The sequence below is a fragment of the Brachycentrus maculatus genome, unplaced genomic scaffold, assembly GCF_059751285.1.
Source record: "Brachycentrus maculatus isolate JH-2025_06_01 unplaced genomic scaffold, ASM5975128v1 h1tg000089l, whole genome shotgun sequence".
NCBI classification, from domain to species: domain Eukaryota; kingdom Metazoa; phylum Arthropoda; class Insecta; order Trichoptera; family Brachycentridae; genus Brachycentrus; species Brachycentrus maculatus.
This window is the reverse complement of record NW_028280843.1, coordinates 3,013,774-3,041,564: the sequence shown is the minus strand read 5'-3', so window position 1 is coordinate 3,041,564 and position 27,791 is coordinate 3,013,774. Positions and strand designations below refer to the sequence as shown.

Here is a 27,791-nt window from a genome sequence, read left to right as displayed (position 1 = left end):
TAGGACATCCGAAATAAAGACTCTGCGACCCATTGCAGGCCTAACACTTCGTGACAGAGTTCAGAGAAACTCTGAAATAAGAAAAATCTGCTATGTTGAAGATGTTGTGCGATGGGGAAGAGAAAGAAGACTTTTCTGGAGAAATCATGTGGGAAGAGCGAGTTCGGATCGAGTGGTGAGGATAGCAGCGGACAGCAGCATAAGCGGGATCAGACCCCCAGGAAGACCACCTAAACGATGGAGGGATAGCTGGTCTTCCACCTCTCAGGAGCGGACCGGAGAATGACAGGACTTAGTCCTAAAAAAAGAAGAAGCAGATGTTATAAAAAAACATGTCTAGTAAGACAATGGTTTTGATCTTAAAATGTGCGGAAAAAGATTTAAAAAAATCGTACCTTAGTATGTTTCGATGTGTGCACCGTTCGTCGCTCTGCAGATGTCTAGTCTGTAGTCAATTTCTTGCTACGCACGTGCAATCATTTCAGGAGTAACCGTCAAGGAAGTGTAAATCTACGAATTGTAATGATTTATACTTACATTTATGTGAAATACCTGCGAGAGCGAATTTCTGCCGCTATCTTCACAGTTACTCCTGAAATGATTGCACGTACGTCGCAAGAAATCGACTACAGACTAGACATCTGCAGAACGACGAACGGTGCACACAACGAAACATACTAAAGTACGATTTTTTTAAATATTCTTTTCCGCACACTTTAATATCAAAACCATTGAATTACCTTTAATGGTTTTTTTTAAACAGTTGTTAAAAATGTCGGCATTTTTTTCAATGGCCTGTACAAAATTTGTTTAGATACCGCTGTCGTGTCATCAAGCCAGGTAGTTGTGGTTTGTAGCTAAAAAGGTTGAAGCATGGTTATACGTAATACGTACCATACATTGTCATTGACTCCGTTCCACCTTTCATATATACGAGTATGTAAAGATTATAAGTCACCGAGCGAAAAATACTCTTTGTCCACACCCGCTGGTAAACGCTATATTTTCTAACATAAAAGATTGATACCGTTCGGCTATATCGCGAAATGTTGACACTAGCAATATGATACTTTGAAATAATTTGTTGTCGTGTATTTTAGAGAAGATAAAGGATGAAGGTTTCCTTTATAGTTTCACAGTTTATTTTGTCGATGAAATTTTCAGCGCGGGATACATTATATTGTACACCGTTTGAGTTTGTCCTTGCCGGCTCTTCGGAAGTAATATTTTAGTAAGGCGTGGAACACGAAAATTCGCGTGTTTCATTCATCAAGTAGGAACTCCGCGGTGAAAATTTATTTCAGAGTTTCATGTTTTATTTTTTTCGATGAATTTGATAGACGTCTTTAATTTCCGCTATTCTCGTTATGTCTTTGTTTATTCGGCTATACAATTAATTTACTCAGCCATTTAAATATTATCATATAATTTATATTACAATTGTAAACCATTTTATATTTTTTTATACTTTGAATTTATTATGTTAATAATTTATTTAAACATATTAAATCGAATATTTGTAAATTGTAATAATAATTTATTTGGATTACCTTCTACCAGCACGAAATTATAGGAAAGAACTCGTAAATCCTAAGTACAGTCGTAATATCAGCCCACTAGCTTAACAAATGACCAATAAATTAGATTTTTGCAACCTCTAAAAACAAAGCCAAACTTTATGTGTTATGTATAATACATCGCTCACTCCTTTCAACAACGTCATATATCAAGAAACTTGATTTTTCAGGAGATCGTTTTTAAAGTTTAAAAATGTTATAAAACGTATTAAAAATAAATATCATGCCACTTATTGAACTTTTTACGGAGCAACAGATCTTTTTAGGTAAAACCTGAATGTTTTTTCTCCATTTGAAAAATATTTAGTGTATTTAAAAAAATAAATAAACAATACCTTTTCTTCAAAATGCAAAAACAACACTTGCTGCCCTGTAGCGGGTAAATATTAAATTTATAATATGCCGCTTTTGCTAGGATATAGTACATTTTCTGGGCATCCCGAAAAAATGCACAGCTGAAAATTTTCGATTTTTGATATATGACGTTGTTGAAAGGAGTAAGCGACTTTATATCTACCTACTTAGCGCTTTTTTTGGTCGTAACTTTATTTTCATTAATAAAGTTTTGTCCTCTAAAGTATTTTATATAACATATGCCGAATGACCTACATATTATAATATTTGCAAACGAACCCAGCTTATATATACATGTTATGCGGGAAATTGCTCTGTATTCATTCCTTCAGTTAATATCCGTTTTGCGATTTCAATTGTAACTCAAATAACTCGCGATATGCTATATGCTAAAGGCAGCAATCCTTTATTATTAATTTTGCATTGTTTGGATATTATTATATTCTCTCTGCCTACCCTTGCGGGCGTGATGGTTAATTAATTAGAGCAATATTTTATTTTTGTAATATACTCATAAATAACACAAAGTGAGAGCACGCAGTATATCAAACATCTTTTCACAAAAATTAATAGTAACATTCGGAGGTGTTTATATATTTCAAGGAAAATTTATAGGAAAAATATCGATTTGTTTATTTTGAGCTTAAAAGCTTTAAAGTATACATTTTATATTTATGGTAAACATGAGATACATCGACCTTACTGATTTTATATGGAAATGACGCCCTTGAGGTAGTATTTTACTGAAATGGGGCTACATAAATTAAAATAATATTTCTGAATTATATTATCTGATATGAGGCACATGAAAATTTTAGTGTGCCGAGAAAATCTGCACTAGTAACAATGATTTTGTATAAATATTTCTCCTAGTTAAGTTAATACACACACACAATGTTTTACAGAGCATATTTCCTGTTGTTTGCATTTTTCCCGTCAGCATATTTTTATCGATGAGATGTGTCAATTTTTTTGCCCGATATGTATGGTAATTCAGTTCTACCATTCCACTAAATAATTCTTACGTCTTACGGCCTGTTTTTAAGAGGGATTGACCTATTGCGATGTCGATTCCCAGCTGTCGATCCATCTCTTTGGTGGTCTGCCCGGGAGTCGTGTACCTTGGGGTTGGCCGTACAGTGCAATGTGGGAGAGTCTGGATGGTTCCATTCTCCTCGATTACTTAAATGAATTTTTATTTTTATTTGTTCTTACTTATTGATCGATGTGCAGGTTTGGTGGAACTGACTTATATTCTCTAATAAATTTTAAGAAACGTCTGAGACATAGCTATCTATCATCAGATTCCTAACTGTCCATCAAATCTCCTTGCCTAGTTTTTCCCTCTACCTCCTTCCCTAAACTCCCTTTTTCCTTTGCCTTCCTCATTATCATCAACTTGTAATTTTTTTAATGTTCAAACACTATCTACCCTCTGATTGCAAACAGCTTTATATGGTATCAAACGTTTTGACCAATATTACTAGTCAGTTTTTATTTGGTTTGAAGATATTTCTTTTTAGCAATAAGCCCGCCAATGTACTTATTTCTTTTCTGTACATGAAGTTTAAATAAAATAAATAAATAAATAAAATAAATGTTCCTCACATCCAACCAAAACTATGCACACGACTAGGTACACTAAATTGATATTCATAATTGTGACATTATTCTTGTCTTTTCCCAGGTGCTGTGATTATGGGTATCGGATCCCTCGTGTTCATGGTTCCGCATTTCATTGCCGAACCTAATGGAGGGATATCCAACTCCAATTCCTCGCAGGACAATATCTGCCGAGGGGTGTCCATCAGGGAGCAGGACATGGGACTGGGCAGACTCAGTTCCGGCCTGAGCTCCCCTCCCCTGGCGCCGCACAACAACCTGCGAGGAGACAACTGCATCCAGGTAATAATTCTGATATTGAGAGATGACGAGGTAAAAGTTGGATCAAAACGTTCGTCAAAACTTAAAACTCAATACTCTAGCCTCATAGCTAGAGTACTCTTGAAGGGTGAAAACTCATCAATTGAATAAGAAGGGTTGAAGCCATTTACCCTTAAAAACTCGAAGTGAGTTCGAGAGATGAGTCATGGGCTGCGTAGTCCCTCGGATACTTAATATAATATTGTTGGGTATTGTTTACTTTGATATATTCACCAAATATATTCACCAAACGTCGATCTTTAAATGCATTCTGATGTAAATTTGCATCCTATTACATCATATATTTTATGAAATTAAAAAAAAAACTTTACGAACTAGGAGTGTAAAAAAGATTGAATTATGAAAAACAAGTGTGGGCATGTGATGAAGAAACGACAAAAATTATTTACTGTAAAATGTGGTTGGAAACAGAATCCGTGGAAGACTGAAATATACGATAGGTAAGGTCAAAACCACCACCACCAAATAATTAAGTTTCCTCCCGGCAATGATCAAATGCTCAGAAATGGCTCACACTAAATTATCCCTTATTTTCCCAACGCAGAATAAATTAAAAAGTATTATTTTTTGACATCTCATCAAAGATGAAGAAGAATATGGAAGTCTGGGCATTTACGGGGCTGACGACATTAAATTAAAAAGTGTTTGTTAGATGTAACCAAAATCCGAAGATTGATCTATAAAAACCTTGTGCATAATAAATAAAGTAAATAATGCAACTCCCATCTTTAACCAGTTCCCTGAATTGCCCGAGCGTGACTCGGGTAAGGAATTTGTATTGCATTTGACGAGCTCGAGCACTACTCGGGTAAACCGTATGTCGACTCGTCAGTCCTGCTTTGCCCGAGTCAAATATTGACCCATTTGTTTTTATTGAATAACCCGAGTGGTGTTCGGATAGTCTTGTTTCGACTTGTGGGTGACAATTTCCTGCCGCTAAAATTCTACTTAAGTGGTTTAAAATATAGAATCTTACGAATAACCTTACTACAATACATTTTTCTCTTTAACAGAGTTCACCAAGTACTTTTGGGCCAGTTCTGGTGTTCGTGGTAGCTCAGGTACTGTTGGGTTGCGGAGGCAGCCCACTCTTCACTCTGGGAACCACCTACATAGATGACCACGTCCGACCGGAGAGTGCCAGCATGTATATCGGTAAGAGACTCCTTAAATAAGTAGATTGTCTGGAAAGTTCTGTCGTATTCAGTCTGGTCAGTCTGGTTTGGTTTCTTTTTTTAAGCCAATATCTAACCTGAAGCATCTTTGGGATGTTTGATCAGTGTCCGCTAGCATTTTTATCGTTTAAAACGCTTCACTAATATTCTCATACTTTTTTTATGTTATGCAAAATATCACATCTAAAAATTCCCCTGACGTCAATCGACCGCGTTAAGAGGATCGTAACATAGTATTTTTATAAATAAATATATTTATTTTACCATAAACTCTTGATTTACGAATGATGCATTGTAAATACAATTACATTTAAAAAAAATGGATGTAAATTTAGAGTGCCCCGAATCAAATTTTATTAATGTAACACTATTAAAAAACCATCATTTTTACCTTCAAAATTCTTCATACTCTAAATGTTAAAATAAAAAAAATGACTTTGATGAAATGGTGAAAAACTTTAAAATAAAAAAATGATATATTTTAAAAGGTGTTTTAAGAAATTTTATTTACTATTTTCTAATTATTTGTACATTTTCTTGGATCTATTTTCAAAGATATGTCAATCGTAAGTAAAGAGTTTATTGTAAAGAAATAATGCTACATTGCGATGACTTTAATGTCTGTTTGTAGTCGCTTAAAACCGATGATATTTGAAAATACGACGGAATTTTCCGGACACCTTAGTGAATTCATTGTTTTTTATTACCTTTTTCAGTGACTAAAAAGCAACAAAATGTCTCATTTTTATAATGTAACATTTTACATTTTATCAAACCTTGAACTCTTCCACATGTTTTAAATACTTTTCTTAATACCCCTACGAAGTGTTCTTCAGAAACCCCCTCTACTGGGGAATCGCTACTTCTAAGTTGTAAAACGTGTTTACAGAGCTCCCGCATTGATAAGTTCGCGAAGTTTATGAGAAGTAAAATCTTTCCAAGTTATTTAATGCCCTAATAAATCTTAGTACGAATAAAAAGTCTTCATTGCTGGGCTAATAGCCCGGTATCGAGATGACAAGTCGACTCGGGAAATGTGTCAAATTACACCATCCGAACCGAGCGTGATTACGGCCTCGTAAAGAATAATATGCCTGTGGACCAAACGACAAACGACCAAACCATCTCTACGGACGTACTATTGACCCTGAATTATTCACGATTACATTTGCATGTAGACTAATATTTCAAAGGAATTTTCGAGCGTTTGAAATCATTCAACCGAAGTACTGGTCCGACATTTGGGTTATTCCAAATTAAAATTGACGTTAATATTAACTTTTAAACATTTAAAAATATCATCATTATAACAAATTTGAATTTTACTTTATTGTTTTGATTAGTCCGCACGAAATTCGCAAGAAATGCATAAATAACTCAACCGAATCAACTTCAAATCTTGATCGTTCCTTTACCATTTTTCTTATTTAGACTTTAGGACATATGACAACTAAGCGAACATTTGCAGTATAATTGCCATCTTGTGTAGCTTATATCTTTAAATTTTTAATTAGTGCTTTACTTAGTAAATACCACTATTTCTTAAAATCTACTGTGACACGTGTATTTACTATGTAAAACATTCATTAAAAATGGATAGATTTTACCACAAAGTGACTGCCGAATCAATTAATGAAATTATATGTATAAAGTTGACGCTGCCAATTTGAATTTTAGGTTGAAAATATTATGGATTTTGATTGCTTTTCCTATCATTACTACCCTACCTGCTGACAAGTAGAATAAAAATATACCTATGCGGGTTTATTCCTTTAAAAAAAAGTAACAATAATTTTACAATTTGAACTAAGAACAAAAGATTTTTTTATCGACTGCTTTTCATTTTAATGAATTAAAATCTGCATAAATGTGATTGTGACGACCGTTACGCTGGAATGACCCATTTATTTATAAGTAAAGTCACGATACTCTGCTACCGTATATTTTACATTACCTTACCCCTTCATTTCGTTGTGATTAACATTCCGAATACCCTTGCCGTGTACGATTCGTTAATTTATTACCTATCAGGTATATTTTCATATATTCTGACGCAGTAGAAACAATATGTAAAAAATCTTTTTTTGCCGCGTTTTGTACATACGCAGGTGCCTATTTACGTTACTTCGTGTTATGACAGCTCCTATCCGTTGCAGAGTATTGCGAATTTGATTTGTGATACGCTACTTTTCATACAAGACAGGTACCAAACATTTTTCAAATTGATAAATGTAAAATATTTATTTTCTTATGATATACATGAGTATTTGAATTCGATACCGTTTTCAGGTAAACCCAAACTCCTTGCATTTGAATGAGGAATCAAGTAGTGAATGTGGAGTGGGGATCGAACATAAAAATTCTCAAAATTTTACTGATCTCAATATACAATAGATAAAGATTTTTTTGTTGATATAGAAATGTAGAGTCAGGATACTATCATCTGTCATTGGGTGGTTTAAGTGATCACTTTATACACTGGGTAACGTTCATCATTCTACCCAAGGTTGACAACCGCATTCCTCAAATTTTGATAGTTGTATATGCGCTTATGTGACGTCACAATTCACATTTTCAAGTGAAAACTTCACTTAACTGAAATTAGTTAGTTAGCGGCGAAATAATGAATACACAGCATATAAAGTAATCACTCAAACCAATCGATGACAGGTCGGAAGACCTATAAATACCAAGATATCTGTTTTCTTATCTCGATTATAAAAACGTATCTATGTTGAAAAAATAATAGTTCTTATGTTGAAAATAGCATTTGTGAACAAAGACTTCGATACACTCAAAATACTATTATTTAAAATTTTGACTTCTTGACACAAATACTATTAATTAAAACTATTGGCTTCTTGTCACCTAACCAACGCGGTCACAATTCGACTCGACATTTTTTATTTATTTATTTATTTCAATTTATTTATTTTCAATTAACATATACATTACAAACTATTTTTTTAAGCTTATACATTAAAATGAAATAAATGCAATAACTATTGCTAAAGGTATAGAAGAATCCCGTTTCGGAAAACTCCTTCAGACACATGGAACAGATAAATATCCAACGAGATATTGTTCAACATAGCTGTAGCTCTTCCTACAGGCATAACCATCGGCAGGTTGGTCCTGTGTATAGGAATGTGTAACAATCTATGCCGACGCTGTCTTGGGTAACTATCGGTAACATACAGACCAATGCTCCGGATAATTTCAGAATTATCGATCATACCGCGCAACAACCGATAAAAATGCGTAATCAAATACACATTCCTTCTAGTCTTTAAACTATCGCAGCCAAGCATACCCTGGAGAAACTCGGTCGGGTAGAGCCAAGGATAATAGCCGTACTCTCTCATGTAGAGATACCTCAGAAACTTCTTTTGGACTTTCTCATATATATATATTGCATATTAGATTTCCGTTATGTTTAATCTCTTACAAGTCCATCTTTCAATTTGAGTTATTTTCACCGACAGACAATAGTAATTAATTATTCGTGACACAATCGCGGAAAGTCTAATAAAATCAGACCATCTCGGCTATGAAGCGTGGAGCGCTGAAACGTTAATAAATGAACGAAAGCCGATGTCACCATTACTGGACCCAGTCATCTGAAGAAATTATGGGTGACTGTGCTTGGATCGGAGCCCGGGATTACAGAGGCCGCCCGAGCGTTAAATTGTGCATACAACCGGATTTAAAAAAAATACCAACGCATTTTTAGTGGTAGATCCGCTTGCATAATGTAATGAAAGTAATTTTCAGTGGGGGGAAATAATTTCCTAATACCTGACGTCATAATGACGATTATTTTAAAATATATTCTAGTCATATTGTATAATACATGATATTTAATGATCGTTGTAAAATGTAGTCTAGTGGTTATTGTCGACTGTCACGTCATTATTTGCATCCACAGTGTAGTGGTTAGCACATTTGGGTAGCATACTGTAGGTCCCGGGTCCGATTCCCAGGGGGGTTAAAATAAATTTAAATGTTTTTTACCCTGGAGTGTTACTTGAAGGGCAGGTTAAATCATCTTGTCTTCGCTAAGATTTAAGTTTTGTACTGACATTTCTTGGTGGAACTGCATTTTATAGAATAAAATAACAACTATGTTATTTTTTCCACGTTAATTTTGTAACCGTCTGATGATGTCGGTTACGACGAAACCCGGTAGCTGGTCAAATAAAATTCATGTGGAAAAAATTACATAGTTGTTATTTATTCTATTACCTTCATTTTATGGACGATTACATTGACATTGAATAATTTTGATGCGGTGCCATATGCACCTTTGGGTGCAGGTAAGGTCCATAGCAGTTGTCACGTCATTGATTTTTGTTAATCCATTGTTTTTATTTTATTTGATTATGTGCAATAATACAATTTAAGACATCTGGCAGATTGCAGTCTGACTGTTATACGCTAGTTTCCATTCCATTCCAAAAGGCCATTAGTACAAGCAATCAATCGCGGTGTGTAATAAATTTTTGAAAATACCTTAATAAAAAAGTTCACATCAGTTGTATCTTTGAGACATCAATCTTTTTTTACTCGCACAACTGCTGTCTGCGAGCAGTTTTTCATTTAGAATGAGTGAAAAGATAGCAAGATGGCTCTTATTTCCCTTTTATTATTATTACATTGAATTTTACTCTTTAACCCAACTTCTACTATAAAGATGAACAGCTCATTAACACCTTGCTCCTGCCTACCAACGTCAAGATATCGCTCACTCCGTTCAACAACGTCATATATCCAAAAACTTGATTTTTCAGGATATCGTTTTTATAGTTTAAGAATAGAATAAAACGTATTAAAAATAAATATCGAGTCACTTATTGAACTTTTTACTGCGCAACAGATCATTTTAGGTAAAACCTGAATTTTTTTCTACATTTGAAAAATATTTAGTATATTTTTAAAAAATAATTAAACAATACCATTTCTTCAAAATGCAAAAACAACACTTTCTGCCCTGTAGCGGGTAAATATTAAGTTATACATATGCCGCTTTTGCTGGAATATAGTACATTTTCTGAGCATTCTGAAAACATGCACAACTGAAATTTGACGATTTTTTTTTTATATGACGTTCTTGAAAGGAGTGAGCGATATGCCGCTTTTGCTGGAATATAGTACATTTTCTGGGCATTCCGAAAATATGCACAACTGAAAATTGACGATTTTTGATATATGAGGTTGTTCAAAGGAGTGAGCGATATGTGACCATAGTTTCTTTTAACCCACTTCCCGGTATTTTTCTGTTGAAAATTCACATTATCACACGATTTGGGTCAGATTCGCGGATTAATTCAGCACAATAAATCTTCCTCGGCGACACGGGCGAAGGTAAATCACCCTCGGATCGTGTGTCGCGAAGTTTGAGCCAGCTCCGCCGTGAGTCGGTCGCGTGAGTCGGGCGGCTCGGGCGGCTCGACTGGCCGCAGTGCAGCGACGGCCCGACCGGGTTGTGCAGTTTGGCCTACTTACGGCCCGTGGCCCGTAATATTGCATAGTGTTTACGATTTCAGCGCTCTGTCACGGCATCACCTTCCGCGTCTCGTGCACTGCGCCTCGCCTTACCACCCATACTACCCTGGTGCTATTACTCGCCAGACTTATTTGTATTTATTTATTTAAACATATTACAGATATATTATTAAAACTATATCCGCTCCAGGCTTTTCTGTCGGCCGCCAGGTCCCTCCCATTCTTCCAAGTCAGGTCTTGTAAAAGAGGCAAGCTTGATTAAGGATCTCGGGAGGCATGCGGAGTAACATGTCCTAGCCAACTGAATCACCTTTTCTGGACAACAGTTGTGACCAAGATTTGCTGCGTCCTACGCCTTATCTCTTCATACCTCACAAAGTCAAACCACCGCATGCCTAAAATTCTTCGCAGACACCTATTCTCAAAGCTGCTCTGGGCCCTTGTAAGGTGCCATGTTTCACAACCGTATAAGATAACAGAGGCAATCCAGGCATTGTATAGGTGGCATTTGGTCTTCATCGAGTGTAAATCCGATCTTCAAACAGCCTTCATACTGTTAAATGCAGACCCATACATAAGTTACATACATAAGTAAAAAATGTAATATTCTCGATGAGTAATTTCCATTACTCATTTTGGGACATAGAATTAAGGTTGACAAGACTGAAAAACAGAAGGGTTGGTGGTCCCAAGAGTAAACAGTAAATATGGGAGTTGAACACTTCAACATATAGTTTCGAACATTTTTAATTTGTTTCATTTTTGATCCCTGACTGGGCTCTATTTTATATATGTCACACACCTGGTCAATTTGGGTATAGGCAATCTATTTTAAGTATCTCACTCCAAACTGAGTTATATTTATCGGCTCCACGTGTATTTTATTATGTCCTCGTGTATTATAATGATGAATTTCTCTGTTAAAATTTTGGTTTGGTGTTGCTGTGAGTCATTTTAAACATTATTTGAAGCATTTTATTTAAAATCTTATATGTTGGATGACAAAATGTACTATTTTAGTACTCAAATAAATGTCTTTTACATGAGTGGTGTACGGTAGACGAAATATATTCATTATAGTTTTATTTTGTTTTATGTACTCGTATTTCGGAAATTCTCTTTGTTGCGAAACCCCAGATACAGCAAAGGTATGACAGACTATTCTCTACTAGACGCAAACCGTATTCCTTTCAACTCAGACCTATTTGTCATGATACTTTATAGCTCTTTGTTACAGTCTGCGGTTCGATTTATTTGTCCCGTTTTATATGCAACGAAATGCATTTTCATGTAACAGAATGATTGGCGCATTGTGTAGGCGTATTTTCCCAGATCCTGCAATCCAACTGCGGTGTTTGATTCGTACGCTCAATTTATAAATAAATCTACCGATTTTAGAGGTCTGTTGCGAAAACAACTTACTCAATATGAAGTGGAGTGAGTATGATGTAAGATTGATGCGGACGGTTATTTTTTAGATTTTGTTGGCAAAGAATTACATTTCATCTAAACATTTAAAAAGCGTCTGCTGGATTCAAATTATTTACAAAAATAATCAATACTTTCTCCTGGCATTAACTAAAAATCGTTATTATTTCATTGATTAAAGTATTGCATCATGACATCGTAATAGATGTTCAGCATTTTTTCCGTTTCCCTTAATATGTACATCGATACTGTCCATTTGGGATAATTGACTACGACTAGTCGGCCAATTTTGTAGACTAATCGGTAGTCGGCGGCTAGTCATCATAACAGTTAAGCCATTTACAATTTATCCTTACAGAAATAAAATAATCACCATCAACGTGGTGAGCAAATAAATGAACCAAAAAAATCACTAGCCTTGATTGTGAAATTTTAATTGTGACTTGATAATTAAACAACATTTAATATATTATTAGATTAAAACCAATATTTTTAGCTTTTCCACTTTATTTTTATTTGACCAGCGACCGGGTTTCGTCGTTACCGACATCATCAGACTGGTACCAATCTGATGATGCCGGTAACGACGAAACCCGGTCGCTGGTCAAATAAAAATAAAGTGGAAAAGCTAAAAATCTTGGTTTTAATCTAATAATATATTAAAAATGCAATTCCATCACGAAGTGTCAGTGGATAATATAAATCTATTAAATAAACAACATTTATATAGCTTTTTCAATCATTTTTATTTTATTTCACCAACGACCGGGTTTCATCGTTACCAACATCATCAAACTAGTAACCGGTCACTAGTCAAATAAAATAAAAATAGAAAAAGCCATATAGTTTTGTTATATAGGATTCAGTTTCAAAGAATATCATTACAGAACTTAAATCTAATTGAAGCGTGATGATTGTATAACGCTAGTTATTTTTTTAGTCGTATATTATGATCCAAAAAACTATGCTTATCTTCCCGTTCTTGTAATAAGCGATTTTTTCTCTTAATACATCTACAATTCCGTACAATAAATACCTTTTTTATTGTTGGGCGACTAAATAGTAGGTACATCCCTCTGCTATCTAGCATTATTAGCTAAAATTGAAAACGAATCGAAATAACACTTTGTAATAATCCTCTGTACTTTAGCCTTTGATCTCCCGTATTTGCTGGTTCTCGGAAGCCCGACTCCATAGTCCGCTCTGGTCCGTTTGAAGTTTATACAGGAAGTCGTGTTGGACTGTCAAGCTGCTCCGCTAATCGTGTGGATACCCCCAATTGGAAATAATACGCGTTAAAGAAAGGTGAATGTTCTATCGATCTACAGATTTTCACCCTGCTAAGTCGACTTATTATACACCGCACACATCCAACCATTAAATACCGTACATATACAAACCATATTCATATTTGGTTTTTATAAGTCTGCCTCGGTATTGCAGTAGTCAGCACGTTTGGCTAGTATGCTTAAACCCGGAATCGAATATACGTATATTAGGTGGACAAGGAATTAAACCATTAATTTGCAGTGTCGCATTAAATTTATAAAAATAATGCTGTTGCTAAAATTACAAAACATTATTGCCATCATTTTTGATAACCTCTACCCATCTATTTAGTAATTTTTTCAGTACCCCTTTTATCAGAAACTAGTTAGTGGTTCTGAATACAAATATCGGATGAGGTAATTTTTAAGATACAAGGTCTGGTAAATATAGAGGGTGGGGTATAATCTTCTACTTAAGATCTTTTTATATATAAATATATATAAGGTTTTTTTAAGGATTTTTCCATGGGTCATTTTCGCTGAAAGAGGGCGTGCATTGTCTTGGTGCAGTATTACTACACTCGAGTTGATTAAATTTAGACGTTTTTCTTTCAGCTTCAGATGGAGTTTCTCCAATGGAACTTATGACGTTATTGTTTTACCTGGTTTTAACAAGTCGAAGTGAATGATACTTCGAGTATCCCACCGTACGCACAAAAGAACCTTTTCAGTGTTCATATTGGCTTTGATGTCTATTTTGGAGGAAGTCATTGTTTTTTCTCCTTACATTATTACAAATTATCCACTTTTTGTCCTCTGTCACAAGTTGTGCCAAAACGTTTGTCGTGCTAATAGAGAACTGTATATGTTCACGCAAGCTCCTCTGTTAGTGGTGGATAGCTCATGCGCCATCTGAATACCCACCTTATGCTCTTTTTCAGTCTGGTTTAAAGAAAACTGCACTATGGACCAAGAAGATCAGACATTCTGGCTCAATTCTTCAATGGTGTGAAATGGACCGGACTCAAACTGGTTCAAACCTGAACGATTTCAAAACATTGCATATTCCTGGTCTACCATATTATATACGAGTATGTTATACATGGATTAACATCTTAGATGCGCATAAAGTGAATACATAGACAATGGTTTTAAAACCTTTGTTATTAATTATTATCTCCTGAGTAAATCTTTAATTAAAAAAAGGGGCTGCCGAATCAATCAATAAAATTTATAAATTATCACTGCATAATGAATTTTCGTTTTGAAAATTTATATAAGGATATATTTGGAGGTCCTCTCCAAAACGTTACCTTTCCATTATAAATGATCTTAAGTAATCAGGAATTCCAGCTTGTAAAATTGTTACGTTTTGGTGCGATTTAATGATTTCATATTGGTTTAACACAGTATTGGTCACGTTTTGTCACAACTTTAATTAAGATTTCGATAGAATACAGTACAGTACACAGAACAGATTTGCATATAAAGGATTCTTTGTGCGATATTGGAAATGTAACTTTTTGTTGAGGACCTCCACATTTGTAGATTGATTTACAGACTTTGAAATGTAATTTGAATAATTTTTAATAATATTATACAAGAGAAAAGTTAAATAATAAACTCTTGTTTCCACTTTCCTTACATCAAAAGGCGTTTAATATTCATTTATTTTCCGCCATACATTCACACGGTGCAGGGAATCTACATACCTATACCTACTTCTAAGCATGAATATGCCATACATATTGAATGCCGCGAATATTTACATAGTTCTCTGAAAGCCATATAATAGAGTAGGGCTTCTCGCTATTCTTGTATTTAGCATTTCCAAATTGTACTCAAAACAAAACTATAAATCCGAACTGCTTCGCACTCGCCATTATTATTCGTGCCGTAATAAAACGCGGTCATAACTCTTCAACATCATATCTTATCAGATACTATCCTTGAAGCACCACACCCATGAGATAACTAAAATAAGTCATAATGCTTTCCATTTTTCGCCAAAACGCCTTTGCGTAACTTAAGTTTTTAAAAAAATTAATAGCTGTGTATATTTGCTTCGATCCATAGTTTAGCTAGTATTAAAACAGAGAAATGTCGGCTTGATTTGTATATTTTTTCAAGTTCTTCAACGTGATGCTACTTTTATTAGGTTTCTTCCATCTCGGTTTATTCTTTCCTACCTGAAAACAATAGAAACTTGAACTTTTTAAAAGAAAAACTGATATAAGAACTAGAATTGGTATTAAACTTAACAATGTTATAATAACCCTCCAGTATTTTCACTTTATACATCCTTTTAAAAAATACCGATGTTAAAGAATAAACCCCTCATCTTACCATAACGATTACCTTTCTTTCTATATATATATATTTTTTTCAATTTACGAATTGTTGATCAGGATTTTTGCTCAAAAAGCAATGAGATCTCTTCCGTAGTTAGTGTTAATATTTTTTTTTAACATCGTATCTTCCGCATTCTGGCTTTTTTGTATTTCCGTTGCCTGTATTATGTACTACACGGTTTTTCTTATTTCGGGGTATCAGGCTATCAGAACGTAGATGTCGGTAATCACTACGGTTATTAGCGTCGGTGTGGTAACGCGAACCAGTCGTTAGTTACCCTAACAGCCGTTTTGGTAACGCCGCCATTGCGCCACACCACCTAACGATTGCTGCCTGCCTTTTTTTAGCCATCAAGTTCATCAAAGTACCTGCTAATTTGAATATTAAAATTATTCATTTCATACTTATCAGATCTGCTTTATACCCTGAATTTTTACTCTTAATATTTTCGCGGTTTAATTACAGTGGCGTTCGTCCCATACCGGGACATGTTCAGTGCCTACCATACCTCAGCGGAAAAAAAGAAGACTAACTGGGAAAGTGACGAAAATGAGCGTTCATATATATATATATATATATATATATATATATATATATTTATTAGATTTTTTATTTTTAAGGAGTAATGTTAGGAGTCGTATAATCGGCGGGTATGTATGAACAGATGCAAGAATGTGAAAGAGGTGAATAATATTTGCAAAGACAGAGTGGTTTGGCGTTCTATTATCTCTGCCTACCCCTAAGGGAAAGCGGCGTGACGGTTAATTAGTTTTTTTTTTCAGACTAGCATGCAGGTAGTCGTTGGCTATAGCAATTTTTTATTTTATTTTATTTAATATCAAGTAAAACGCTTTTTTTATTTTTCACTTTTATTTCCTAGTTTTTTTTTCCTATTTCCTACTTCATACAAAACTCTTGGCTCGCCACTGTTTAATAATAAACTGTATTCAATTACATATTCAATTGTGTTATTTTTTATATCCTAAATCACTAAAACCTTGGCCTACCAGAGTATATGTAAAATTTCGATTTAAAACTAACCTTGGTCTTATAAGTGGGTTGAATTATATAACAAATAATTTTGCCGAATTCACTATCAGCGTTAAATCAATTTATTTATTTCCTCATAAACATTTACCAACTCTTAAGGCAATGATTGTTTGACACAGAAAAACAAGCTCTACACAATAAATACTGCGTCCGATACCTATTATACTCAATGTTTTAAGGCCGTACTCGCACACACAGAATTCATTCAACGGCCGGAGAGATAACAAGTCTTTCCACGCCAGATTCTTTTAATGAATGTATATTACATATTTTTTAGATTATGTGTTAATGAAAAAAAATATTTTTATATATTAATCTTGTAGTTCAAATCTGGTTGTAAACTAGTGGATTTTAATGCTAGCCTTGCGGTTTTCAATCCTGTTCCCCACTCGAAGATCTCTTGAAAAGTGACTATTTTCCCATATTAGATAACACTGGTAAACTGGTCTTTGAAAATCGTCAATTTCATTATTCTTGTAGTACAAAAAAATAAATCGTACAAATAAATGATTTTAGTTTCAGCCTTGCGTTTTCAATTCTGTTATTACTCTTACTACTCTTGAATCTAATTTTCAGATTCAAGTGCAGAAATATACGAAATAGATTGCTGATGGAAAAAAATTAAAGTGGCCAGATTCATATCTGCTCGAGAACGGTCGATTGTGCTTACTCTCCGTGGAGTTATCCTAGCTTTGAGCCCTTCTGGGTCAAGGGCGGATCCCTTTCATGAAGAGGTCTGTGGTCACGGCCGAGACCCCTTCAAATTTGAGTCATTATTCACAACTTTGGATCTTAATGCACCCGCTTTATTTAACTTAGAATTTCATAATGTTGCTTCCTGCAAAATTTTCAAACTCCAGATGGTTCTTTTACATCGGCATCCAATAAATTGTTTCGCTTACGAAATTTTCTGTTTACTCGATTCGTTTCCTGGATAATAATAAAATGTTTTCAAGTTTAAGCGTTTCTCATAATTTAATTTTAAAACATTGTTATTATTACAAGTTGCATTATTTCAGCTACCTACTTAAGGTGGGATATTCGATAGCCCGCAACTTAATTTTCTTTAAACCCAGGTAATATTTAACGTAATTGATTTTTTTCATTAAAACCCGTTTTTGTATTGAAAAAGTTAATTTATATTCCGAATTAAAATATGGTTTTGAAAAGAAAAGAGTCATTGAATGGTAAAGGGTCAAAAAAATTATACAACTGTTTTTTCAATATATATTCTAAAAATCAAATCCCAATAAATATTCTAAAAAAATATCCGCAGACAACATTCACAGATCTGGTTTCTCGTGCAGCCGGTCACGTTCTGAATTTGTTCGTTTGAGATTTCTGTCTTAAGGGGTTATTCGTAAACACAGAATTCGTCCCACCGGAGACCACCGGTGACACGTGACGTCTCCGGAGAGGTCACGTGTCTGTTCACGCTTTTTTTAAAGAATGTATATATTTTTTTTTTAGAATATCTATATTGGAATAAATATTTTCATGTTTTTTCAGCCACGCTCAGGGCTGGTCGCGTGTTCACGCTTAATTTTTTTTTAAAGTACATTGGATATTTTTTTGTTTTTAAGTATATACTATATATGGGAAAACATTTTTATATATATTTTAACTCCTTACCTTTCAATTACTCTTAATCTTAATCAATTTCAAAACCATATAATTATTTCGAAGAAATGATTATTTTTTCAATGCAATAACGATGGTTTAAGAAAAAAATCAATTACGTATAATGTTACCTAGATTTCGAAAAAATTCTGTTGCGACTTTACGAATACTGGGCCTTAAGTACAAGTTATTATTTATTTCCTTGAAATATTTCATTAAGATGGTTTCAAGTGTGTGTTTGTTCACTAGGGGTGAATCTCCAAACACGCACGTTTAGTTTCACGCATTTCTCTTATCTTTAATGTATTTTTCTTTCCTGTTCTCCGTTGATTTTCCATTAATATGCAACTGTTATTCAGTTTTCATGATAAGAATTCGTATTGACTATCACGAAGCAGATGGTCGATATAGATTTTATGGCTGATTAATTTTATATGTCCATCGCTTGTTGTTAGTCGGCGTACACGAAATGACGACACGCTCCGGAGTACCATGCAGTATGGACATGTGCTGGTAGGTCACTGGAAGATCCCGTAAATACAATATCTCGTGACATCGAAAACTCAGTTCAAAAGTCATTTTAAAAGCCGCAATTACTGCTTTTTACTACTACTACCATCACGCCGTTTCCCCGCAGGGGTAGGCAGAGAGGATGGAACGCCACACTCTTCTGTCCTGACATACACTCCTCGCCTCCTTCACATCCATACATCTAGTCATACACGCCCTCCGATTACGCAGACTTTTGACACCGCCAGATTTTAGGTTCTGATTGATCTGATCGTGCCAAGTCTTTTTCGGTCGTCCTCGTTCTGTTTTCCCTCTCACATTCGCCACATATATTTTCTTAGTCAATCTTTCGTTATCCATTCGCTCCACATGTCCATACCACCGCAAAGAACTCTTCCTAATCTTTTCAATTATTCCTCGTTTGCTTTACATTCCTTTCTTATATCTTACACATTCGTCTGAGGGAGCGCATTTCAACAGCGTTCACTCTGCTTTCATCCTTCCTTTGCCAGTTCCATATTTCGCTTCCATACATTAGTGTCGGTGTTAGCACGCCGTTGTGAACTGCTAGCTTGGCTTCCATGGAATTACTGCTTTTTAATTGCGCGATGTCTCCAGTTGAGTTATGTATTTATTCGGCATTTTGTGGATTATTGATATGTTGAATATTTTAAAATTGTAACACCTGTATAATACCACTTATTGAGTTTTATTTCATTACACCTCCGCCTCCGTGGTGTAATGGTTAGCGTGTTTAGCTATCGTGCTGGAGGTCCCGGGTTCCATTCCCAGGGGGGGGGTTTGAAAATAAATATTAATATTTACTTAATATTACATAGGTTTTTTTAATCAACTTGTCGATGAAAACAAATGTAGTTTTCGAAAATAGTCGTGTGTAATGAAATAAAATTCAATAAGTAGTATTATACGAATGTTTAGTTTTTTTTTTAAATAATATCCAATTAAGCGCTATGATACTCCTATTTGCGATCGTTCGATCGGCTGAGATGAAATTTTCCGGCCATGTGTTCGGAACTAATTATTATGTAGTACACACTAATAATATCCGCATATGGGGCAATAAAAAAATATGGATATTTTTATTGATATGTAACTGGAAATTAAATCATAGTTATTTCACCGCCACTGGCATTAGCTCTTTCAGTGGCGTAGGTAATAGGTAATAGGCATTAGGAACCTATTACCTATGCAAAATTCAAATACTAGGTACTTATATCAAGTAAGTCGATTTCAAAGGTCACAGTTTTCAGAATTTTTTCAATATATATTTTCGTTGTTTTTTTACTACACGATTTTACTATCTACCACAGCACCCTGAAAATGGCTTGAAAATGTTGATAGGATATATTAATACACTATTTCTCAACAACAACAAAAAATAAATATACATAACTAGAAATTTATCTATCCAGGCTATCCAAAATGTTGATAGGATATATTAATACACTATTTTTCAACAACAACAAAAAATAAATTAGTATACATAACTACAAATTTATCTATCCAGGCTATCCAAAATATTGATAGGATATATTAATACACTATTTTTCAACTACAACAAAATATAAATAAGTATAATCCTTTTATAATCCAGCACCAACAAAGAACTATTCAAAAAATTCCTTTATTTATTGAAGTTGTGGGAAATTTAATGAATGTTGTACCCACCTTGATATGTTCTACTCCAATCTTTCAAAATTTAAAGCTAAATTGTTCGAAATCTTATAAACCTAAAAAAGTAATTCTATTCCCTGTCCTTTCCTTTTCTTCCTTTCCTATCACTACCATCTCCTTTTCTCTTTATCCCATCCTTTTCTCATGTCTCTTCCTTTATATAGACCTCTCTTATGTATAGTTGTGAAGAACTATAATTGGTACTCATGATTTTTTTTTTGTACTCTGTATGTATCATATATTGTAACTGTTGTTCTTCCTTCCAATAAAAAAAAAAAGTATGCATAACTAGAAATTTATCTATCTATGATATCCAAAATGTTGATAGGATATATTAATACACTATTTTTCAACAACAACAAAAAACAAATATGTATACATAACTAGAAATTTATCTTGAATATCCATTATTTTATTAAACAAAAGTAGGTACTTTATGTGTTGTATTACATATTTTATAATAGGTAAGACCGAATTTTCTATGATTTTTATTTCATTTTATAGTGTTTATCAATATTTTAAAGTCAAATAAAATACTTAAAACGAAAAAGTACTTCATTTTCCCGATTTTTCTGTTGATAGTATTAAAATCAAACAATTCCTTCATTTTATTATATCGTAACTTTGAAATAGCTTTTTTTAACTACCGAGAGATTGCGCGCTTATTTTTTACACATTCCGCTTGCGCTAATGTACTTTTATTTGCATATTATGGATCATTTACATCGAGCGTCGTGAAGAGCTTTTAAAGGGATTTACAAATTTATATATTCATAGCCTCCTCTGAATCACACGCAGCCACGGCGGGCGTACGAATACCTCGCCCTGCGGAAACTCGACCGACATCGTTTTAGTTGGAAAATTCAACTCGCCGACCGCTCCGGATACTAAACACATTTAATTTCCCTTGAATTATCCCTCTTCATTGAATCTCGCGTTAAAGTTTATAAACAATCCAAGTACAAACAGTGCCAGGACGAATTTAATACGCAAACATTCATTGTTTGTTATTTACGAGCATATTTGCGGTGCTTAAACATTGGCACTTACAAACCAAACTGTTTTATCTCATATTTATTTATTTTATTACTTTTTTATGTATTAATTTTTAAATCAAACACAAATTTTTAGAGTCTAAGTTGTATTTTTTTTAATACATAAAAATTAATATTTTGACAATTGTTTCGCCTAGTTATGGCCATAATTAGACGAAACAACTGTCACAATATTAATTTTTATGTGTTTTTTTAATAAAATACAACTTAGTAGACTCAAAAAATCTGTGTTTGATTTAAAAATTAATACATAAATTAAAGTGGAGTTCTACAAATTAAACGCCAAATGAATAAATATCATTACTTTTTATTGTAATTTTTATATATAACAACCAAATAACTATTCTTTTCAAATGTATTTAACCTGTACTTTAATTTGTTTTTGTAAGTTTGTTGTGTTCTCATCTAATTGATGAAAAATATTTTTTTAATGGATATCACTGTATTTCATTTCTTATAATGCGTTTTTCATTGTTTGTGAACCATAAATCAATAAGTTATTTACTTCAATATTTTTATTTATTTAAACGTACGTACACGATACGTATGTAAATCTAATTAAAATTGTTATTTGCTGTAACGCCATTTCGGCTGACGTGATTTATTACATTGAATTTGCTCACGGTCAAGGCGACAGGCCTCCCGGCTCCATTCCAACCCTCCTTAATTGTGTTGAATGTTACGTATTCAAAGGATTTGTCGGAGTTTTCGTAGAAAATCAATATCGCCGAGGTCCATTCAATATTTTAGTCATAGGTACGTAAAAAACTGAATCACCTCTACCGTACATAAAACCTATAAAGTATCGTATAAAAAAATCATGAAAGTATCTAAATCGTAATGGATATATAATTATTTTTTTAAAGTATTGATATTTATGACCAAAGAATATTTTATTAAGACGCAAGTCGCTGTCTCCTTTCAACAACGTCATATAACAAAAATCGTCAATTTCGAGTGGTGCATTTTTCCGGGATGTCCAGAAAATGTACTACATCCTAGCAAAAGCGGCATATTATAAATTTAATATTTACCCGCTACAGGGCAGCAAGTGTTGTTTTTGCATTTTGAAGAAAAGGTATTGTTTATTTATTTTTTTAAATACACTAAATATTTTTCAAATGGAGAAAAAACATTCAGGTTTTACCTAAAAAGGTCTGTTGCACAGTAAAAAGTTCAATAAGTGGCTTGTTATTTATTTTGAATACATTTTATTATATTTTTAAACTTTAAAAACGATCTCCTGAAAAATCAAGTTTTGTATTTAAACAATGTACAAGTATTAAATTGAATGTTCAAACTGATAAGTACCTAGTTGAAAATAAAATGAGCAATTTTCGATGCAAAAACATTATCATTTATGGTACCACCAACTGATTAGCTTTACTTTCAATGTGTTATTCTTATCTCTTTTAAAAATGCAAACCGTCAATATTTGATAGCAATATAATTTTTAGTTGTTTCTTAATGTCTTCTCGTCATATTTCACAGATAATTGCTAGTATTGCTATGTTATACTGTGCTCGTACCTATTTATAGGAATGATTATTATATTTTTGGTTTTAACGTGTTTTAAAACAGACCAATCCTTATTACAAATTTGGGTTTTTCCACTTGGGAGTTATTTCTACATTAACATTTTCACACAAAACCAGAAACAAGGATTTGGTCGCACTCAAAATGTGAATATAATAAATAATCAAATTATAAGCTTCATTTTAAAAAAAATAATCATGTTTTCTGGCGTTTCTGAGTATTTGAAATAATTAAGTAGAATCTTGCATATATAAATATATGAGTTCCAAATTTTTTAGTAGTGTGGATGTCAATCATGGGTAGAATGGTGAATGTTAAACTTGCATAAAGTGATCACTTAAACCAGCCTATGACGGGTCGTAAACCCAACAAATACCCACACATCCATTTTCTTCTTCATCCATGTTGAAATGTCAAAATATGAATATCTTATATCAATGTGATTTATGTTTTGTACTGACATTTCTTGGTGGGACTGCATTTCATGTAATAAAATAACAACTTTATTGTTTTTTCTACATATGTTTTATTTGAACAGTGACCAGGTTTCGTTGTAACCGATATCAACTATGGAGGTCCTCACCAAAACGTTACATTTCCATTATAAATGATTTTAAGAAATTAGGAATTCTAGCTTATAAAATTGTTACGTTTTGGTGCGATTTCATGATTTCGTATTGGTTTAACACAGGATTGGTCGCGTTTTGTCGCAACTTTGATTAAGATTTCGATAGAATACAGTTAACAGAACAGATTTGCATTTAAATGATTTTTTGTGCAATATTAGAAATGTAACTTTTTGGTGAGGACCTCCACAACTGTATTTGTGGAAAAAATTATATCTTTGAGAGCATTTCTTTACATTCGGCACAGGTTATAATGCAAAAGCTGCATTTCGCCGCCCACTGCGGGTTGACAACAATACTAGGTATTTTTATGTAAAGACTCGGGTGAAATTGGTAATATTGTCCGATCCGATCTCTCCTTCGCCCACCGTTCTTGGTGAAGTATGGACTAAAATACCGGTCAGTTCCCAAACTAATCCCACCGCTTGGCCCCGCTCCAAAACGTGCATTCGTTCAAGAGGAGTTCCCCCTTGATTGGCCGCTTTTATTTAGCAACTTATTGTTAAGGGGATACAACGCAAACACAGAAATCAATCACCGACGACCACCGAAGAGGTCACACGTCTTTTCACTCCCGATTTTTTAAAGAATGTATCTTCTAACCCTTATCCGCACCCAATGGTTCATAGGGCACTGCATTATATTGACGCAGTGTTATCTTGATAGTTACTTACATGAAGGCGAGGTGATCACTCCTACACTTCAGGGACCAGTCCAGGGTGTGAAATCACTAATATTTATATTAAACCCCCCCTGAGAATCGAACCCGGGACCTTATATCCAATATCCATTATACCCAATATCAAAATATGTTTGTTACGTCCAATTATGGGTCACATAATACATATGTAACGTATAAATATTGAAACGCGTTTCGCTTTGAAAATAAGTTTTAATTGCGCAAAAAATACATATAATAATAATATAAGTTTTCATATTATTTTTTGACATCTCAACATAGATGAAGAAGTGAATTGGTGAGTGTTACACACGTGTAACACTCACCAATTCTACCCATGATTTACAACCATACTATTCAAATTCTTGGAAGTATATATACGATCCAATTTCGAAACATTGTACTTGAATCATTAGAATTTCACTAGATACATATATTGGTGAGATGAAGAAGCTTTTTTATTGAGCAGAAACTCTTTCATTTGTACGAGAGGTTCGAATCCTGGATTATAATCACATACATGAGAAACGCCAGAAAATATCCTTTTAATTTTTTTATTTAGCTTAGAATTTGACCAGTTAATTTATTTACAACATTTTAAGTTTGTCCAAATACATGTTCACAAATTTGGATTATCCATAATAATCCAGATTTGTGAACAAGTATTTGGACACACTCAAAATGTTGTAATATAAGTTTGATACAACTTTAATCGTTTGACGCTTTGTAGTCGTGAACTGGAGCAATCAATATTTTTTCGATCAATAATAGCCGCGAGGCTTTCTTAGGCTCTAGAGGTCAACACAATTTACCTATCTTATTATTTTGGTAAACTTTGCTAACCATTGTTTGTTTCGTGTAACCTCACTTAACGTAACTCCAATAAGGTTATTATTTACTCATATATCTATAATCTGTCAGTTTCCTGACCTATATTTAATTATCTATATTTCTACATGCTGACTGACTATGCACACTGATGTTGAATAGCTTAATCATGCATGATTTATTATTTCCCATTCGGCATTGTTAAATCGACCGATTTTAAATACGTTTTTAATTTTACTCGTTTGTTTTTATCATCTATTAAATAATTATCACGCTCCATCGGAATAGTATAACCCTCAAAGAACCACAATCACAATTGAATATATATCTCGCAGATAACCATTAGAAATTATATGAAATTATCCATTGTGGACTTTCAGGCTATGACCTTTTTTATAACATAAATATATTTGTATTTCATGATGGATGACAGTTTTCAAACAATAAAAAAATTTCACTGTCTTATGAAAAATAAATAATTTTATACATTAAAATTAAGAATAAACACCAAACGTAATTTGGATTTCACTTACCTCGTAAAGAAAAAAAGTGTCCAACTAGTATAAATTAATATTTTTCAATTATAAAAATAAAACACTTAAATAATACCATTTTTTCAGTTTAGTATTATAATTTAAACACGACTAGTTTCAAGAACTACAAATGTTCTCAGGTTAAGATACAAAATTAGTTTGTTTTTAATGTTCGTAACATCTGTAGTTCTCAAAACTAATCGTGTTTAAATTAATAAACTGAAAAAATGGTCTTATATAAGTGTTTTATTTTCATAATTGAAAAAATTGTGTTTGAGTAATCCGAAATTCTGTCCGAAACATTTTTTCATAAGAAAGAAATATGTAATCCGAGTATCACTCTACTATTTTTTTTTTAAACATAGTATTTTTCAGTCAAGAATTTTTATCAGTCTTGCCATGTCTTTCTCGTCTTCATCAACATTCTTCTAAGCTAACTTCTTCTTTTTTCCCTTGACGCGAATCAAAGTTTTCATTTAATTTCAATGACAATGTTCCCTTTTCTTAGAAATTTTCCTTACATTATTATGTTACATGTTATCTAAGTGATCTTATTTTGTATGTATAAACATCCGTATCGATAATGTTGTGGTTTAGTTTCTAACGTATTATTAATATTCATACCTAATCTCTGGCAATTGGTGTCACCGAAAATATCCATAGATTCCCTAATTTCCAGTTACAACCGACCCGATCGCAAAATATTTGCAAAATACGAAATTGACCATCGTATCTTGGGTTGACATTCTGAAAGCAGCTGCGTGGGCAGTAGTAAACCCTTTCCAGGGTCTGCCAACTATTATTGGTAAATGTGACGCTTAAAAAGTTCAATTCAGACGTTTCGAAATGTTAAATATCTTGTCTGATTTCCGAGCCAGAACCTAAACAGGGCTTGGAAAAATATACCCGACTTCAATAAATATTTTTACCTGTAAACGTGTATTAATGGTCAGCACGCTCGGCTACCGTACCGAAGGCCCCGGGGTCGATTTCCAGGACGGGGACCTAAATAAATATATAAGTGATTTTTTCACTCTAATTTATTCAATACTAATTACCCTTGACTGGCACCTGAAGCGGAGGGCTGATCACCTTTCCTTCATGTGTTAACGATAAAGATAACACTGCGTTTATAAGATGCAGTGCCCTATGCACCTTCGGGTGCGGATGAGGGTTCTTAAGATCTTGCCTTCATGTAAGTAAAGATCAAGATAACACTGCGTAAATACGATGCAGTGCCATATGCACTTTTGGGTGCGGATATGGGCTAGGAGATACCTGTAAAATCGTCTTTTCAGATTCAAAGAGTGTCGGCGTGTTTGAACATTTATGTCGATGGCGGGAGAATTGTCTGTATTACTTACTCTTCAACTACAAACTAATTTAAAACCTTCTCAGTTTGCCTACATATTTTATCTATTTTTGAAAATATCACTTTTTTAGTATTCGCGCTTAGAGTAAGATATATACTTTATGAGACCAAATATTAAACATACGCTTTTACAATGTTTTCTATATCCCAAAGTCATTTTCACGTCAAGTGTAAACAAAATATAGTTTGTTTTATTTGTACGAACGTTGGCGCATGCGAAGTGCTGGTTAAAATTAGCAACGTTGCAAATTTTCTCGTTCATTTAATTTCATGTTCATTTCTGACAGCTTGCAAGATCGCGTAATGGTTTCGTGAACGATGCTTCGTTAATAACAACGTGCGATTAACGAACAATTAACGACATATATATATATATATATATATATATATATATATATATATATATTTTTTTTTTTTTTTAATTAATTTTTACTTAATAAATACCACTATTTCTTAAAATCTACTACTAACATCATTTTTAAACACCGTATGCACCGGAATGTATCGAAATACGTGTTACAGTAGATTTCAAGAAAAGTGGTATTTACTAAGTGGAAAATTTATTAAAAATGGATAGATTTTACCGCAAAGTGACTGCCGAATGAATTTGAATTTGAATTGAATGAATGAGACTTTTTTATTATTATTATTTTATTTGTATACATTTATTTAAATCACCATTTC

At 33.5% G+C, this 27,791-nt stretch overlaps 1 protein-coding gene across 2 annotated transcripts in view; it reads left to right on the top strand.

Annotated features, from left to right (window-relative positions):
- Oatp30B (Organic anion transporting polypeptide 30B) overlaps window positions 1-27,791 on the top strand; it is a 128,720-nt gene that overhangs the window by 86,431 nt on the left and 14,498 nt on the right. For both annotated transcript variants that reach the window (XM_088257984.1, XM_088257985.1), the window contains 2 exons: window positions 3,619-3,836; window positions 4,889-5,030. In XM_088257984.1, coding sequence (XP_088114110.1) covers window positions 3,619-3,836; window positions 4,889-5,030 — 360 coding nt within the window. The remainder of the gene's footprint in view (window positions 1-3,618; window positions 3,837-4,888; window positions 5,031-27,791) is intronic.